This window comes from Rhinolophus sinicus, linkage group LG09, assembly GCF_036562045.2.
Source record: "Rhinolophus sinicus isolate RSC01 linkage group LG09, ASM3656204v1, whole genome shotgun sequence".
NCBI classification, from domain to species: Eukaryota; Metazoa; Chordata; class Mammalia; order Chiroptera; family Rhinolophidae; genus Rhinolophus; species Rhinolophus sinicus.
In genome coordinates this window covers 85,984,895-86,004,912 of record NC_133758.1, presented here as the reverse complement: position 1 = coordinate 86,004,912, position 20,018 = coordinate 85,984,895, and the positions used below count along the sequence as shown (strand labels likewise).

The following is a 20,018-nucleotide window of genomic DNA, read 5'->3' as shown; positions in this document are numbered from 1 at the left end:
CAGGGAAGAGTGGGAATGGAGGAGAAATGACTAAAGAAAAGAAGACACATGGGATTTGGGTTTTAACTCTAATGTAATGAAAGAGTCCACACTGGCCATTATAAAAACTCATACTACATAGGAAGTGAGTTAATACACGGACCACGTGCTACTCGGTGGAAGCAATGGAGTGAGTCCCTAGCTCTCCCACCCAGCAGCCTACCTACTGTTTAAACCCTTAATGACTTTCCGAAACTTCATTTACTCCTCAGAAATAACTCAATGTCCTTTTTGGTGACCAATGATGAGAATTACCTCTCAGATATGCAGAATGCTCATATCTAATGAAAACATGGTAGGTGCTATGAGCAATACAAATTATACCGGATACCTGAACACAGACATAACGATTCTTTACCTTAAGTTTATTTCCATCCAACTGCAGGAGTTGCTCTCCAGTGATGTTTTGGGCGCTGAATTCAGATACATACTGCTCCAGATTCAGGCTCATTAGCCAGTGAGAGACCTGCTGCACACTCCACTCGGGAACGGCCCGGTTCTGACACTGGCTGTGTTTGGGGGACTGTCCGTCATCAAGGATCTGAGGTAGGAAGGTTACGCAGTGTTGTTAAAACGCCAAAACCCCATGGCTCAGCATGGTGTATCATGCTGTCAAAGGAATTTTTTGCCTCCTAGAGCCATATTTATTTTTAAACGATAAAATAAGCCAATGGTTCTAGTGTGTGTAACACACATATGCAGTTAATAGCTACATGTTTTTAGGTACTCAGAAATTTTAAAATCCCCCCAAATAAAAGAGCATTATTAATGTAGGTCTTGATTTTGAAAAATACACTCTAATGTTGCAAGCTTTTCCATTAAAACACCTCGGAAAGATGATCTGGTGCAGCAAAGAAATGTTTCATTCATCTCTATATGCAATGCATCACTCTGCATTTATCCTCTGAGAAGGCATTGGAGATACGTAAAAATACATTTACAAATATTGAGGTATCTTTCACTTAGGAGAGCATTAAGCCCTAGGCATTCTTAGGGGAAATTTCACAGCCATTATTTCATTTGAGCAGCAAGCAAGCCTATGAGGAATGGAGGACAGACAGTATCCATAATTATTTTTAACAAATGAGGAAACGGAGACTTAGAAGTCTGCAGATCTGTCCAGTGCAGAATGTTACTTTTCATAGCGCAAAGGGCAGCTGGTTCCTAGAACCACTAAGCTGAGAGGAGATGAAGACAATGACAGATAGTTGTGGGCGGAGAAACCGAAGTCACCTCAGTGACCCGCAGGGGAAACACACAGAGGGGATGGATAAGCCGAGATGAAGGCAAAGGAGGTGGGACACAGTGGACTGTCTCAGATAATGGTGATGGGGGATTCGGGTGGAATGTGGAATTCCTCCTGGCTCGGGAATACCTTTTAAACTGAGGTATAGACAAGGGCAGAGAGTGAAACTACTTAACACAAGGAACTCCTCCACTACCGAGGAAAGTGCTCTTGTATTGTTTGATATTTAAATCATCTGCAAAGAGAGAAAAGGTTCAAACAATACCAAACAAGCCACCACGCACAGCCCACTGATAGCTCACCTCGTCATCTATCATATCCAGGCTCTGAGGGAGCAACAAAGGAATCAAAAAGAAAAGCGTTATAGAAACAGGAGACACAACATATAAGGTACAAAGTTTGAATACAATTAAAATCACGCCAAGCCTGATGATATGGGTAGAAAAATTGAAGAGGAAAAAAAAAACGTTTTACAAAAGAAAAATCATGTTAGAAAGGAATAACTAAAAACAAACATTTAGAGCAAAACTATCTTTACTTACAGTGCCTCTCCCACTCCCACCCACTCCAAATATTGGCATTTCTTTCCTCTATCTCTTGGGTTACTAAGTTAATGACTAATGTAATTTCCTGCCTCTCTTGTATACACATATCTCCTGGGAATTCTTAGCAGTGCTATTTTGACCCTGGCTTCTAAATTAGTGATTCTTACCCAGTTCTCCTTCCTTATCGGAACTCTACCTCTCCCCTCTCCACCATTGTGATTTTCAATCAGGGGCCACGCCCAACTCAGAGGGAATATCAGAATCTTAGGGTAGGGGTGATGGTGGGGAAGGAGAGGGAGGAAAGGAACAGAGGATCTGGAAACTCCGTGTCATTTCTGAGCTGTTTCCTATGTTTGCTCTCCAGTCCCCAGCCTCCCACCGCCACACCTCTGTTGAGAGTCACCCCATTAAATCAGACAAAGTCCAACTATATAGTAAGGGAGCTCCCTTGACATCTTAAAGGGGCTGAGAAATAATACTTTGCTTTCATGATAAGACAGAGAAGGAGAGAAATCAAATATAAAACCGTGGTCTCGATGATCCCCATGCAAAATCTACTTTAAAAACACTTTCCGGGTGATAATTCATGGGTAACATGTGTGTCTGAGAAAGCCGTTCTATTGTTGAGTGCCATGAGCATACCTCATCAGAAGAGAGCGCTAAGGACTGAGAGAGCCCTGGTGTTTTGGGTTCTGCTCCTAGGCCGCTTAAGTCTGCCGAACTGGTACTACTGGGACTGAAGTCATCATTGAAGGTGAAATTCTGTAAAAATAAATGAAGCCTCAGTGTTAAGTGAGCACCATGAATGAACCAGAGGTAGGTATGTTTGCAAGTTCTAATTAGGTTATTTTTAAAGTAATCTTAGAAAAAATTCATTTTTGGTTCGGTGATGACCTTCAGTCAGGCAGTGGTGGAGCACTGCACCTTTTGAGGTTAATATGGGATTCTGGGTGCTTTCTCCATCAGATGAATGGATAGGTGTTTTGGAGAAATGATTCTTCAGTCTCTCTTCAAGGGTACAGCATTCATTATCCTCTGCAACTGCTCAGAGGGGTAATATTAATGAGTCTCTCTTCTTTGACCCTAATCGTGATGAGTTAACAGTGTTAAGTAAAAATACAAGATGGTGTGGAGAGCCTGAGTTATTAGGAACAGATGGCAATCCATATGAGAAAGGTAGCTCGGGCGTCCCCTGGGAAGCATCGCTTGCTGTTGGCTGCGATAAATGCTGTAAGAAATGGCAGATCCTCTCCTGGATGTAACCTTCAAGATGATGAGTTCTGGGGGAGGTCACAGTCTGACACTACACTAGTAGTTACACGCTCAAGTATAACGCTCACATGGTACCAGCCGAGTACCAGAGAGGCTGCCGCATGAACAGATACACATCCATAAACAATCACCTGGGGGCATGGGAGGGTGGGGGCGTATAAATAAAACTTCCCCAGAACTTCATTAAAATGTTCAGTGGATAGTAAAGTAAAAAAAAATGCACAATGATTACTTAGCTGCATTCATGAAAACATTTTAAACCAAATCTGGAGTCTCTCCACCGTAAGATAATGGTACAATTATTTGAGTAACATTGAGATATATCAGATCCAATACTGAAAATGTTTCCAGGCCAAAGTGGTCTATTGCTATCAAAACTCCTTTTCTAATTCTAGAATGACTGGCTTCCCAGGGGCTCCTAGCACTTGACCAACACCATCTTGTTTCATACTACACTTCCTTAGAAATTGGACTGTTAGTTTTCCATTAGGTTCCCTTGTATTGGGTTTAGTTGGTTGTTAAGAATAAATACCATGCCAGAGGCTGGAGAATTCAGTACCAAACAAACTCCAAGGTTTGGTCAATCTTCAAAAAAGGAGACTAAATCAGAACACACGGAGTTAGGCTAGCAGAACATTTAAACCGGAGGGCATTTAACACAGCACATTACCATTTGATACTATCAGGAGAGATACAGCCCCAAACCCCGTCAAAACCCTGTGAGCTGTTTACATCAAGAAAGGAATTAAATTCGAGGAATGTTAAGCAGACGTTTCTGTTTGAAAAGAAAAGTGAACACAGATACATAAAAGGAGACCAAACATGTGAAAGTTAGCCACCATATGTGTTTCAATAAAATTGTTAGAGAAGGTTTGCAGCGTCATGCTGGAAATAACCATCATGCATTAAAAACAATAGCATCCATGCACATGATTCCTAATTCTGCTCAAGTTGAAGAACCTTCAGGATAGAGTTACAACAGTTGTTGGACATGGAAGTCTGATTTAAAAGAAGAAATAAGTAAGGGTGCTATGTCAGCAATGGTTTGTTTTAAAGAGTTTCATTTAGATGTACTGAACTGATATTCAGTCCCAAATTTATTTGTTTTCCAGTAAATCTTGAAAAGCGCAGCAAAAGTAGTTTTGTAACGTAATTTAAAGTGGAATACTTGGTAAACAGATCTATCATACACTATCCCATGATTCAAATGCATCTTTCCCAGCATGGCTTAACTGTCAAACTGAGATTAAATAGCAATATGTGTGAAGACAGGCAAACCAAAGATTAACAACAATCTAGAATGGAACAGTATTAAAGAAGGTGGTGGTTAAATGAGGCTTTCTTTTTCCCCACACAGGAAATACCATGCATTGTTTATTGCAGTGTTATCATATTGGTTTCTTGGATCCAGAGCATACACACAAGTTGAGAATGCTTTCCAAAGATTGAAGAGAAGGAAGAGATTGGGGGTTTTCTTGTTTGCTTTTTTAATCCATGTATTTTCTACCTTGGACCCCTTTTTATCTGAAATTAGAGTTTCAGGAGAAGGCTGGAGGGGGCTTGTGGATGAAGGCAGGTTCGTGAAGGAATAGCATCCTTTCCGGCTGTCATTAAACCACGAGAAAGGCATGCAAGGTGAGCGAGGGGAGGCCTGCGCTGCAGAGGGTGGCTTCGGTTTCCAGTGTCCCAGCCTGCCTCTGAAGATCCTGTTTTATGAAAAAAAATAATGGGTGTGTCAGACAAAGAAAGGGCAGGTGGCAAACTTACCTAACTTCTGAAGAAACACTGGATATAGTTCGAAATAACAGTCTGAGAAACTGTTCTACACAACAGCTAAAAGTAAATATTTTGCCCTTTTGACTAGAACATCAATCTTAATTGTTATCTTTTTTACATCTAAATGGATTCTGTAACAATCAGCGACATTTTCATATTGCTATAGCCATGGTGAATTTTAAGGAACTGTGCCTAATAAATGTGGATGAATTAAAATCAGGGAGGACCACAGTCATCCAATAAAGCATTCCCTTTATTTGGGTCATACATCAGTGCCTCACTGCTAGTGACACTTAGCTCATAACCGGAATTCTTTTCTGGCCTCATCTGAACACATGTTCCCGAGTCTAAACTTCATAAAACGATATATTTAAATAATTTGGAAAGTTCAGGGCTCCTGATACTTAGAGCAGAACACACACTTTATTGGTTTTTCATCATCATCGTAGTGCATTTTCATAGAAGCACCAGACCGGAAGTCTTAACAATCTTTTTGGAGATCCAGGGTTTATCACCTCCTAAGGACATGGCCTTGGGCTTTCTCTCAGCCTCTATTTCCTCATCTGTAAAAGCTGAATATTTTATGTATCTCACATATGGTTAAGAATTAAATAATATGTGTGATTATTAAGAATTAAATAATAGGTGATGTAATGTTGTAAAAGTGCTTTGAACACTGTAAAAGTACAATGGTCTATGTTTATTGTTTAACATTTAAAGGATTCAAAAGCATTTGAGAAACAGTTTGAAGCAGGTATTCTTAACATCTTACACATTTATATTTATGTTTTAGTCAGAGGAAAATAATCATCATGAATTGAGGCAGGAATGGGCAGTAGTTTCCATGCATCTTGGAAGAGGTCACCCTTAATATGTTCAAAAGACATTGGATTGCAATGCCTATTGTTTGCTAGCTTCTGATGTAATGACAGAGATTCCCTTTCAATTAAAAGTGCATCAACACCATAGCTAGACAACTTATGTCCCACATGGATACTGAATATCAACCTTCTCACATATCATTTCAAGTATTTTGAACTATTTCTAGTTTACATAAATAGTATAACTCCTAACAATTCCTGTTCATTTCCAAAGATTACTCTGAGAATCAAATGGGACAATGAACGTAAAACCATCTTGTAAACTGTAAAGCGGTGTACAAATGAAAAGTGATTGTAAGAATGGTAACTAAAGAGAATGAAGTCAGTGACGTTTTGATAGAACACTAAGATCATAGGTTGGGTGAGCAAAATTGTTAGTCACACTAAGAATTCCGGAAGATCTGATGATTTGAATGGTGTAAAAAAGGGGGTGGGGCGGGGTCTGCTAGGATAATAGAGAAAGACTCACCAGAAATGTATCAACCTTCAATTTCAACCTAAAGTTTAAACAAAACAACAAAACAAAAACAAAAACAAAATTTTGTATCCTTAAATCCACTTATTACTATCAAAAGATGGAGAGAGGTATAATAACTGAAGGTAAGGAAGCATGCGAGCGGAGTATGACCAGTCTTCTGTAAGAAGTGCTTTTTATGCCTGGGTTGAGGACCAGTGCAGTGTTTCCCAAACAAGTCTGATAAGAATCATCTGGGAAGCTGTTCAAATGCAGATTCCTGGACACCCACACTTACTGAATTAGAATTTGGGGGAAAGGAAGGGAGGCGCTAACCTGGAATCTATTTTAACACATATCTGAGCTGACTCTCAAAGTTTTTAATACCTATACTTATTAATATTATCCGAAATGCAAATATGAGGCTTCTGGAGCAGAACAGGTTTATTACAGAAAATTATTGCACTGGCTCCCTGAACCCTAGTTTCCTCTTTCCAGGATGAGACAACGAGAACCAGTTGTTACCCTATACTTGGGCTACACTGTAGATGAGAAATCTAAGAAATATGAATCTGGATGGTTATATAGGAGAGGGACAGCTGTGTCCCCCCTCCTACCCCCAGAAAGAGAAACCTTACATCCTTAATATCAACAATTATTAGGTTGGTGCAAAAGTAATTGCTGTTTTTGCATTTTTGAACCTTTTCAACTGCAATTACTTTGGCACCAACCTAAGACAACTTGGGGAGGATCTTGGGTTCTTAGCTTTGTAAAGTAATATATGTCCTACCGTGTTTCCCCGAAAATAAGACCTAGCCGGAAATCAGCTCTAATGCGTCTTTTGGAGCAAAAATGAATATAAGACCGGGAATTATTTTACTATAAGACTGGGTATAATATACAGTATAATATAATATAATATAATATAATATAATATAATATAATATAATATAATATAATATAATATAATATAATACAAGACTGGGTTTTATATTAATTTTTGCTCCAAAAGATGCATTAGAGCTGACTGTCGGCTAAGTCTTATTTTTGGGGAAACATGGTAGTTCCCGTTGCATCTCTAGCTTTACAACCTCGGAATGTCTCCATCGAGCTGGGTCTCATCTCCCACTCCCCATCCCCAACTACATACTTGTGGGGAGATAAATCTCTCTGCAGATCTCACTATCTAGCCAATCATAATTTAACTTTTAGGGCTGGTCTGTAATTTCAGGTCCCATATTCTAGTAAAAATGCTCAAAAAGCTCCAATTGTGCAGAAACAAAAATATTTTCTCTGTAGTCTCACACTCATAACTGGGCATATTTGAGATAAACTGGACTTGATGATTATTTCCCCCTTTGGCTATACATTTCTGTAATCAAAGTAACATGGGAAATCAATCTTTAAAGAGGTCCATTGACAATTCAAATAAGGTATGGCAGCGCTTCAATATATGGATACTGTTTCAAAGTTTATCAATAGGCTATTATTAATGATAGCGTGACTATCTTGTCCTACTCCTAAGTGAAAAGTGAACTGCCTTTGTAACAACGCTTTTAGAGTAATCACCACCACTTAAAAAAATTTAGAAAGGCAGAAAATAAGAATATTGTGTTCTAATTTTTGTCGTTCTAATGACTTTTTGAAATGGACTTTTGGTAGGTCAAATCCTGGCCAGGTAACATTTCAAACAAAATTTGAAGACCACATCTGAACTCTTTCATAACATTCTCACTGCCAGAAAAATATTCAAGACTGATAATTCCAAGTGGACTTGTACATCCAGCACTGATGACCGGCCTCCAGGCTGCAGTGTCAGCGTGATGAAGGAAATCCCTGAAGCTGAGCCTCAGGTGATACCAGAGGCTTTCTTAGATAACGGAAGATAATGGAAGGCATGGAGGCAAAGTAACACAGATAGCAATGCAAGCCCACTTCTAAGGAAGATAACATTCTCACAGCCGCAAACTACCAGGTCTGGGGTATTTTGAAGAAGATTTCCCAAGTCTCCAGGAGGTCTGCCTGTGCTCTGTTGAGGCTGTATTGTGCCCTCCTCATTTCCTTGTGTATCCTTGACTCTAAAATTCTGTGAACTGATGTAATCTCTGTGTGTTTGCCAGTGTCCATAAATAACTGAGCAGTGGTATGTTTCCATTTGCTTGGACCTAGAGTATAGACTATTCATTTTAAAAAGCAAACTCTCCATTACTGTAAAATTATAGATGTCAGCTTACCACACATGCTTTCTAAAATAAATGCCATTTTTCCTTTTTAGATAAATTGAAATCTTGGGCCTACAAAAGGTGCAGAGAAGTTTTGGTAACAGTTATTCTATTATTGACCACTCTTATGGTCTGTTTCACTTAGTGGAGAAATATGTAAAGAATAACATAAAATTCTTCCTTCCTTCCTTCTTTCCTTTTCTTTCTCCTTTCTTCCCTTCCTCCTTCCTTTCTTAAGTTTTTGACTCTGAGGGCAGGTTATGGGCTAACAAGCTCTATATAGATCCTTAATAGTCCTCTTGAAAAATCAAGATTGGTAGAAATAAATTCTTACTAGATCTGAAAATAATTTCTAGGGGATCAAAATATGTGTGCGTCCTGTACTTCCTTCACCTTTTGTAGCTTGTACACTATCACTTTAGGAAAAAAATAGAATCACAAGTCATAGCTATATCTCTGATGGTTTTATTGTTAGGAACGAGGAGAAAGGCTTCAAATTAAGTCTCTGTAGCCCTAAAATATCATGTGGGGGTGTGGGAGGTGAGGTGGGGGGAGTGTTGCCCGGCATTTAAATGGTTTAGAGTTAACAACTCTGTAGAGCAATGAACTCATTTACATACATTTTGAAACCAGTTTAACCTGGGGCTAGCACCCCAAAGTTAAATTTCTCAGGTAAACAATCATGGTGACTTTTCTTTTTGGTTGGTTGGTTTTAATTTTCAATACAAGGTGTATGAAGTATTCAGAATGTAATTGGATGTTGTCAAAACATAATTAGGAGTTCAGGAACTGCCAGAACAGAAAAAGCACAAACAGAACATAGAATTCAAGCAGGTAATAAAGGAGGTTAACTGAAGAAAGTTAGGTGCAAAGAGAGGGCTGCAGACTTCCATTTACTTGCGTCAGATGAAGTAATTCTGTAAGGTTCTAACATCCACCAAGGAGACTGAAGCTGTAAAGCCAGACCCTTCCAAAGGGGAGCTGGAGAATCTAAGGCAAGCTGGTGTCCATCTGCAGCTCAGGCAACCTGGACAGATCCTGTTTCCAGATCCTGAGTTCTGCTCTAAATCTCTGATCAATAACCAACAGCCCATCTGAGGTGGTCACTGTAGAATGTTTAATCTTAACTTATGATTTGGTTCAGGATATGCTACCTTAAAATACGGCACCTTGTCACATCAAATATTTTAAGCTGAAGGAATCTAAGAAGTGGCAGGTGCAGGAAAGGCTTTCTGATCGCCCTCATGTCCCCCAAAGCAGGTCGTAGAAATAAACTCTTAATAGGTCTGAAAATAATTTCTAGGGGATCAAAATCGGTGTGTGTCCTGTACTTCCTTCACCGTTTTATAGCTTGTACACTATCACTTTTGGAAAAAAATAGAATCACAAGTCATAGCTATATCTCTGATGGTTTTATTGTTAGGAACCAGGAGCATCCGTACTTCCATAGATAGAGGGACAGGAAGAGGAATCTGAGCAAATGAACTCACGGGTCTTGCTAAATGTCCCCTTGTTCACTACCCTTATCTCATACTCTTCTGTTCTATCACATTTTCCCACGACTTTTCACTCTACATCAAACTTATTATAAAAATGGTCAGGCTTAACCCCTTCTTTCTTCATTTCCTTATGATGGTTCCTACATCACAAAAAAATATATTAAATAAATTTGTAAGCGTTCCCCTTGTTAATCTGTCTACTGCCAGTCTAATTTACAGGACTCCAGCCAGATAACCTAAGAGGTGTAGAGGGAAAAGTATGTTTTTTTCCTTCCCTACACTCATTTGAGACAGAGAAACTGTTCCCCTAATGAGTCTTTCCCATACAGAGAAGGTTTAAAATGAAACAGCAAGATGATCATGTAAATAAAAATACATATTATCAAAACAAAAATGTTAAGTTTAAAAATAACACATTGTTTAGGATTTTTAAAAAATTGTATTATTAAAAATCTGAGAAATTTGTTTGTTGATTCCATGAACATATTTGATTTCAGATTTAACTGATTACAATGTAAAATGACCACATTGATAAGAATATGGGATGTTTAGAATCACTATAGTTATTATTTTAATTTATTAGATTTTTGAGGGTTTTTTTTTAAGAATGGAAAAGGGTTGACTTGATAAGAATATAAGTTTTTCAGGTTTCAGGAATTGAGAAGAACCTCAAACAAGAAAATTAAATAGCTTAAATTTATAAAGCAGCTAAAACCAGAAGAGGCAATTATGGGGGAACGAGTCTGTTGTACTGAGGCTAAGCTAACATTATTTAAAGGTCTCCGTGAAAGTGTCTTATTTTACGTCACATTTTACTAGAGCTATAAACAAAATGACAAGATTTGTAAGTTAAACTGAAACTCACAAAAAGCTAGGTTTTAAAACTGGAGACTTCAATAACTTCCTCTTAATTTATAACCCTACTAATCCTCTTTTTAAGAGCAAAGCTACCTTTGGACATTCTGAATGTCACGTGAAGGGGAGAACCCACGGACGTTATGTTGCCCAAGTTGGGTGTCCACCCGGTGCTTCACTGAGTTTTCATCCTTGTGGTTCATGGCCACACAGTGGCTTGGTAATATCTGCTTTCAAACTTTCCAGGCTCTAATTAATCTGCCTTCTTCTAATGCCTATTCTCTGCTGGCCATTTACAACTGCGTTTTTGTTTCCTGTTGCTTAAAACCTTTTTTTAAAGGACAGTTGTGGTTCCGCTTTGGGTGCTCCTGTGGGCCAGGTGTAGGCAGAGGTGAGGTGTTTCTCTTCCTGCACATGTGCTCGGCCAGCCCCTCAAGTCTTCTGAAAGGTTGTGTTTCCACTCCAGCTCAGGAGCAGAGGTTCTGCCCAAGCTCAGCAACAGGGCAGAGTATGACCTCAAACTCCCTGTAATGTCATCCTTTTGTCTAAAGCTTCTTTGAGAGAAACATCTATGAAAGGCTGTCTGAACTATAACCGACATAGTCCATTCATTCTTCAAGATATTACCAAAATCACCCTTGGATGAACAAGAACGCCAGCAAGACAGATCCAGAGAATACTTTGTTTTATATCCCTGTGATCAGAATTGTGTTAAATATAATTATAGCTGTTTATATTAAGGACTTACAACGTGCTTAAATGGGATTCTTTCCATCCTCCCAATTCTCTAACGAGGTATGTGATGTATGTATGTGTTTCTGTTTCACAGATGAGGGAACTGAGGCACAAAGAGGTTAAGTAATTTACCCAAAATGATAAGTGGCAGAGCTGGGATTTGAACCCAGGCTCTTAACCACTGTGATACTAGGCTCTTGGCTTTTACTGAAGGCCACTGTTAAATTTACTATTAAGTTTGAAGATGTTCTATTTTAAGTACCAACCTTACTTTTTCCTTCATCTTATTTTTCACTATCCAATTTACTTTTAAAATACATTATATTGCATCATATATACTTTTATATATAAACAAATCATATTTGGAACAAAGAGAAGTACATATAGATTAAAAAAGAATAAACAAGAATACATGCTAATTTATAGATCAACTAAATAATGAGTTAGAAACCAAAAGAGTGTGTGTTTTTCATAGAATCATATAGATCAACACTGTCCAATAGTGATATAACATGAACCACGTTACATAAATTAACACTTTCTTGTAGCCACATGAAAAATCATTTAAAGGTAAAATTAATTTTTATAATACATTTTATTTAACCCAAAATCTTCAAAACATTTCAACAAGTATTCAGTATTATAAAATTATTAATAAGATATTTCACATTCTTTTTTCTTTTTTTTATACTAAGTCTTTGAAATCCAGCATGCGTATTCTCAGACAACACATCTCAATATAGACTAGCCACATTTCAAGTGCTCAATGGCCCATCTGACTAAAGCTTCACACTGGACAGTGCAGATAGAGATGGACAGGCAGTTACAGACTAGGCAATTTAAGTCCACCTCACTGACTTTTTGGGAGGAAACCAAGGTCCAAGGAATTCAGAGACTTACCTATGGCAAGATCAGCATGAATACTTGGATTCCAGCTCAGTGTTTTCTCCACTGCTCACACTTTCAGGGTGAATGCAGATTTACTTCCCCAGAGGAGTGCCCTCTCCCTTCCCCATCACTTTCCCACACGCCATCAACTAGTTTGGTTCTGAGAAGCACAGATCTGCTGACAGGGCCCTCCACTCAGTGACTAAACTGGGAGCTTCTCCCAAAGAAATCCAAAGCTGACAATCCACCGACATCAGTGGCTACTTACTCTGGAATTTAGGACAGTATTTTATTTTACTCTTTGGTGTGTACTTTAAGGGATGAACAAGTTCTGACAACTAAAAGTTTCCTATTTTTTTTATCTGCTATGTTACCGGTTTAAATCAGAATATTCACTGAGCACATATTTGAAAAGGATAGAACTAAACCGTATTTCTTTGTGTAGGGTTTACTAATGAATTATTATTTTAACCTTCTCTATTTGTGTCATGTTGGTCCTGTAGTTGAGTCATTATGTCTTCACAAGGAATACAAAAAACTCTTTTTGCTTTTGGGGAGGGAAAAAACTAACACCAAGACCAAATTTATCAAATGTCTTGCCTCATTAATGTCTAATAGTCTCAGGTTATAACTGAATGAATGACCTCATTAGCTTTTTTACAACCTTATAGAAACCGGAAGAAAGGCCTAGGAGATAAGATTACTAACTCAGTCTTTGAGTCATTCCCTCCTTTTTCTGAGAAAGCCTCACAGGGGTGATGAGTTTATTCCCAGTTCTTCTCTGCAGCTGCAGTGGGAATTTGCAGCCACTGGCGCTTATCACCCTTCCAGCCTCAGGGGCCCTATGAAACCAACTCAATTACATTAAGCAACTACTGCGCAGTAATTGTTTTTTCCTGGAATATCTTTTGTAAGGTTCTGGACCCATTGTCAATCTACATAGGAGAACAGAGGCTGTCATTAGATGTGATTAGTGTTACCCAAGAAACAGAAAAAGTCCCCCTTTTTCCCTGTTCTACTATTTCAATTACATGAATTCCTTTCTGTCCTGTCAAAATTCTACTGTAATTATAAATAATTTGACAATTATGATTCTAATTCAAAACTATTTTGTAGCATTGGTACCTGTGGAACTATCTGTGACTACTGAAGCTGAGAGACTCCAGAGTGAATGTTTTAAAAATACAGAGCTAGCTAGGCAGCCAAACTAGACGCCTGGCTGGTTGCTGATTCAAAAGTTGGCACTGGCTGTGGTGACGCAGCACGCTGATGACAGCCCACACCTACTCCCCATACTTCTGCCTTGAGGAAGGTGGGCACTTACCAACAGAATCAAAATTTGCTTGATTTTCATCTGGAATTTACACAAGGTGGTGATAGTCTCTGGCTAGCATAATGAAATTTAGTCAACCCTTCTGGTACCCGCTGAATGGCTGTGCTTACATCCCTTTTAGCCTCAAAGGTGAGAAGGAGTGACTGCCTCAGAAGCCCAGGGGCCAAAGGGAGGACAGTGTCCCTTCAGAGGTGCCCAAGTTTCTCCTCTCTCTCTCTCTCTCTCCCCGTTTCTCCCTCCTTCCCTCCCTCCTCTCTCTCTCTCTCTCTCTCTCTCTCTCTCTCTCTCTCTCTCTTTCTCCTTTCCTCTAACAGTGTCATCATTTGTTGCTTTTTTCCCCCCGAGTATACTTGATAGTTTTCTATTCTTAACTTTAAGGCACAAAGTAAACTGTTTTATATTTCTCACTCCAAAGCCACACAAAGTTACATTTCTTTTGAGTTGCATTATGGCCTTATTTTTCCTGAGATTGTTGTCGTCAATATAAACAAAGCTTTCTACCCCTTTTCCATTTTGCAGCATAAAGGAAACCCAGAATAACAAAAATAGTTAATGTAGCATTCTCTCTCCTCATTCCCCACCCCATTCTCCTGTAATCCCAGGGAGAAGGGACAATTTCATCACCAAGTTGTATGCCAAAAAAGAGAAAACAAATAAACAAACAAACAAACAGCAGGGGACAACCTATGAAATGGATAAGTGGTCCCCAAATGATTTTACCATCTTTTATTCTTAGCGTTTTGTCTGTTTCTTCCTTAGTCTATGCTTTTGAGATGATTCCCAAATTTCACAAAGAAACATAAACACCATTAGATGCATAAGGAGGTGGAGGTGACCTGGAGTGTTGGAAAGACATCTAGACAGAAGGCACAAGCCCCAGCTAATTGGCATTAATTGCCTATTGAATAATCCTGAACTAATCAATTAAATTTTATAAAGGTGAAGTTCTTCATCAATGAAGTATGGTATTATTATCAGCCCTCCCAACCTTATTGTAAGAATCAAATAAAATGATAAATATAAAAATTCTCTGTAACTTGCAAATAATAATAATAGCAAATTGTTACCTTCGTTATTACTTTTGAATACCTCCTCTGTGCCAGGTACCATTTTAAATGATTTATATGAAAACTCATTTAACCCTCACACTAATGTTATGAGGTAGGTACTGTTATTACCCTCGTTTCACATATGAGAAAATGGAGACACAGAGGCTAAATAAATAACTTGCCCAAGATTTTGAAGTCCCAGGCAGTCGGACTTCAGAGCTCTATGCTTTCTTGTCTCCCTATACAAGCCTAAGTTTAAGACGATGCAATCTCAGAATAAAATTGGGAAAACTTGACAACATGCAGTAGAAAGCTCACTCCTCTATAGGAAAGTTGTTATTGGACAGTAAGCATAGCTGGTAGGGCCTGCAGTCAATTAAAGGGCTGAGTCCAGCAAGAGGCGGTGGCTGTTCTTACATGCGTGTGGACAGAACAGGCTTGAAAGCCAACAGGTACTTCTGTGCACAATTACCCTTGCAGAGTTAACAAAAAGAGAAGACATTGGTATTGTGAAGAGCCAGGCAACACAGCTGAAATATGCCTAAGTGTTTCAGCATATATCACACAGATATACTTATGCTGTGTTTAGATAAACATTTATTGAAACTGTTCATGCAAACATCATTCTGAAATTAAGCCAATGGATATAACCAAGGCCACGTGGAGGCTGTAATTGGAGTAAGACAAATACAAACCGCAATTTTTTTCATCTCATCTCTAGGTATATGACTTCAGCTCAAAGACACTGACCACTGATTTTTGGTTAACAATGGAAGGGGGCCAGACAGTTTAGATATAGAGATAAATCGGTGTTCTTAATCACCCACCCATACCTGCCACCTGGAGGAAACCTATTGGTTTCTTTTTCTTTCCATTTCTTTCCTTTGTTGGAATTCCTTCGTAGTGGTGCCCTATAATGACAGCACACAGTCAGAAAGGGGAAGTTGACATTTTCTCCTTTAATCCTACTTTTACAGAGGGCTTGCTTTTTACATCTTAAAGTGCTTACCCCAGATCCACAAACTTCCGCTTAATTTTTCCTCCTTGCGCCACCAATGAACTGGATGCCCTTAATGATTTGGGACCTTTGGCACCATCTAGGATATACACATATGTGAAAAAGACCAATTATTATTATTTTCTTAAAGCCATGAGTCAAAGTCCCTCTACATCTGAGGGATTTGCCTCAAATCCTAAATGTAAAAGAAAATAATGGATGCTTTTTTCAGATATAAGTAACATAGCTATGTTGAGGAACATTCTGTTAAGCCAGGAGATGTCCGGTTGGACTAAGATCAAATACTCATCACAAAGAGCTTTAGCTTCAAATACATTGGAATGAATAAAATAAGGAAGAATAAACACTATCAAATCTCCCTTTACATTCAAAGCAGGAACAAGACTTTTCTTTTGTTTCTTTTCTGTCTCCCACTCTTTTCTTCAAATGCCTGGACTCTGACTTCCATGCCTTTTGTGTCTTTGGGTTTTAGTGCCTTCCGACAAGAACCCACCCCTCACATCTCCAGCCCAGTACTGAAAGAAAGTCACCCCTGAGAGTCTGGGAGATTTGGGGAGAAAGTGAGAGCCAAAGCTTTCCCTTCTGGTCTCTCCCTTGCTAATGCCCTGTGGTCAGTTCTAGGACAGAGGCAGGCAGGACATGGGGGAGACTCTTTAAGCAGGGGCTCATCTTTAAGACATTTGTATGTTTGAAAGGTCTCTCTTTGAAGTTGGGTTGGAGCACAACTTGGCTGGCCTCCCGTGATGCTGAAGACGCCAAATGCTCCTCAGTGTTTGGAGCTGAAGGATCTTCACCTCTGAGTTATGCTGGCACTTTAAAGGGCGGCAGCTTCTGGGGATGGGGACATTTGAACTGATGCCAAAAACCAGTCCATGGAGAGGCTTTGTGAATGGAGTTCAATGTCAAATGCAGGAACTAGATTCCACTGGTGTCGCTTATTCCACCTTGGACAAGGCAGGTAAGTCCTGAGGCTCTACCTGGAACTATTTAGCAAAGGAGGCTGTTCGGTGTTATCTTTCAGCATGCCCAGTTATCTGAGATGATTAACAAAGGATGTTTTAAATTTGATGCATATTTGAGTGTGAAACTACCTTCATAATTGTCTGGTGTCGGTCTGTTTGTCTCTATCTTTTAAAAATGAAAAAAAAAAACAAAAAAAAAACAGCAACTTTCTGGCATGGAGTGTAGAGAGAACAGTCCTCTTAAGAAAGTGTTCAATTAACCATATAGGTTAATTTTGCTTAAAATTTCTTTTTTTAATTTCAGGAGAAATTTCTAAACACACATACTTATAAAACTGAAGTACACATACAGTTCTCATTTAGGAATCTATGTTTAAAGCTCTAAAGCAGCACAGGATGTTGACAGACACTCTAAGGATTTTCAGCAATCAGCTTTTCATATTTTTAGCTAATGATACTCAGATTACAATAATCAATTCCATGAAAAGTACATACTAAAATGCAAGAGTCAGAAATATGTCCATGTCAAAAGGCGTTTCTAGCCTCAAATATTTATTACAAATATTTGCATCATTAGTCTTTGGGTAGCTGAATTAAATAGCCACAAATGCGAGACAGACACAGAAAGAAAATCCACAGACATGGCACAAATGCCTTCTGAGGTGATTTTTCCAATGGACATTAAAAACAAAAAGGCACAATTTCAATTTTCCTAATACAAGACCAAGAAAAGTAAGTGCAGGATTTTTCCGGATCCATCCTAAAACAACTCTTAATGGCTAGGACTGTGCAAAGTTGAAAAGAAGACTGCGTAATGATTTTCTGAATTAGAGGTAGCTGGGAGATGTGTTAACGAGTGGTGAGAGGACCAGATGAGACAATGTACATGGCAAGACTCTGTAACCTATTAGTGTTACAGTTACTGGACATCTCGGGACTAAAAGCCTCATTCTGCCCATCACAGACCTGCTGCTAGGCAACCTCACATCATTATCTCACACATTTGCCAAAGGATGTTCCAAGGAACACTTAAACGAATGCTTTCAAAAGGCTGAAGAGGCAAGATTAGGTAATAATGCACTTTCCCATTTTAAATCAGTGAAGTACACATTAATGGACATCAGAACTTCAAGTCTGCATTAAGAACCAAAGGTGGATTGTTATGATTTCAGGAAAAGAAACAGAGATGTGACATTTTTGTTTGTTTACTTAGTTATTCAGCTTGATGTAAAATTTCCATTAGGCTTTCTGCAATTCTTCCAATGCTACCCTCACAAGCAATTAGAAGTCTACTGACCCAGTCCTCATGTTCAAAGGTAATAAATGACCCGACAGCGAAATACTAAGGCCTGTTTTGGACTTCATTCTCCTCAATCTCACTGCAACAAGACTCTTGACTACCTCTCCCTTTATCGTGGGGACTCCCACACCCACCTCCCAAGGCCTGGCTTCTTTCCTGAGCTACAGTCTCCTCTATTAAAAATGAGTTAATCATTTTCCCCCATAATGTTTCCGATTTCCTATTTTCTATTAATGACAAGACCATATTTTCTGAGGCTTAAAAACCCTGTAATCAGTTTTGACCTCCTCACTTTCTTCTCCCCATATCTAGTCAACTTCTGTTTCAAAGGTTCTTGTATGATTCTTTCCTGTCATTGCCTATTGCCCTCCTTAGAGGTTATCATCTCCTAACTCATCTTTCCCGTATCTAGTGCCTTTTCCTTTTTATTCCTCTGCTCCAACATCTTGTGGTTGCCTAGTAAGGTAAGATATCTAAGGTATTTAAATTCTACAGCTGTAAACTTAACCTACCTGTTCAATTTTATGTGCAACCACTCTAACCTGCTTAAACAAACTCCTTCAGGCAGGCTGGGGCACCCCTGTTCCTTTAAATTCATCTTATGTGTACCTGTCTCTCTTAATGACATCTCCCTGCCCTATATGCCTTCCTTACCTATTTTTGTTGTTTCAGTTCTTCAGTGGTTACTCTAATTGTCTGTTCTTTGTCAAGTCTTGTTAACCAATCTCAGGTAGATATAACTTTGCCCTCCTCTGAGCAATAATAAAATTCACTATTTCTATCTGTATAAAGACCTAATGCAACATATTAATAATATATGAATCTTGTAAATATTTCTATATACTTGCCAGGACATTAATTCAAAAAATACTTTTGAAGGCGTGTTCCATGTCAGGCAATGTGCTAATAACTACATATAAAATTAGAATAATAATCTTAAAATCATGAGTAGAAAACTCATAGTGCTTAATTTACTTAACCTTGTCTGAACAGGGGTCCATTGCTATGTAAGTCTACAGACCAAATTTTAGTTTCAGGCTACTCAAAGAACAGGCATGAGGAAAATATGTTCATGCCTTCTACTGCCTTATAACTTGCTTTACAAACCTCTAAACTTTTACTTCTTCTAATTTTAACTGAAATGGAGTTAGATGTTTATCATTTAACCAGTTATAATGGGACTTCTTCTCTCCTAGTGTCCACTGAGGTCCCTCAAATATGACAACGAAATGTTGGCTTATGAAGGCAGTATTGATATGATTTAGAAAACACCCAACTTGAATTAGGTATTTAATACCAGGGTGTTATCCTTGGGATTGCAATCAAATACAGCTATAACTTAATGATTACCTTTGCAGTAACTTGATAGACCAGAAGTCATGGTATATTACTTTTTAAAAAATCCAGATAAATGGCAACCAATGACTAAGACATTTTCAAAGTTTATCCAGCAAAGCTGAGTGGAAGGAAATATATGTCTAAACCAGCGATCAGAGATCTTTTCCTGTAAAGGCCCAGATAGTAAAAATTTTACGTTTGTGGACTTCTGTCTTTGTCAGGACTATTCAACTCTGCTATTGCAGTATGAAATCAGACAATATGTAACTGAATGAGTGCGGCTGTGTTCCAATAAGACTTTATCTATAAAAACAGATGGAGGCCAGATTGGGTTGGATGACCTCGGTTCTAGAAGACTGGCATTGGTTATCTGGACAGAAACACTTATTAACTTCTTTTTGGACATTCATTTTTTAAATTAAATTTATTGGGGCGACAATGGTTAGTAAAATTACCACACTTATTAATTTATCCAAGAAACTTACTATGCATCAATTATAAGCCAGACGCTGCTAGGAACCAAAAATCCAAAGATGAACAAGATGAATGAGAAAACTTTGGCTCACATTTGAAGATTAGATCACTTATTATCATCATACACAAAGT

General features: G+C 38.6%; 1 protein-coding gene across 15 annotated transcripts in view; it reads right to left on the bottom strand.

The window, feature by feature from the left end:
* Window positions 1-20,018, bottom strand: part of PPP1R9A (protein phosphatase 1 regulatory subunit 9A) — a 272,874-nt gene that overhangs the window by 7,148 nt on the left and 245,708 nt on the right. For 8 of the 15 annotated variants that reach the window (XM_019729733.2, XM_019729737.2, XM_019729732.2 and 5 more), the window contains 6 exons: window positions 15,804-15,891; window positions 15,628-15,705; window positions 4,610-4,808; window positions 2,473-2,592; window positions 1,588-1,611; window positions 398-580 (listed from right to left, as the gene is read on the bottom strand). In XM_019729733.2, coding sequence (XP_019585292.2) covers window positions 398-580; window positions 1,588-1,611; window positions 2,473-2,592; window positions 4,610-4,808; window positions 15,628-15,705; window positions 15,804-15,891 — 692 coding nt within the window. The remainder of the gene's footprint in view (window positions 1-397; window positions 581-1,587; window positions 1,612-2,472; window positions 2,593-4,609; window positions 4,809-15,627; window positions 15,706-15,803; window positions 15,892-20,018) is intronic. The other 7 variants (XM_074340750.1, XM_019729739.2, XM_019729741.2 and 4 more) reach the window with 3 other exon arrangements.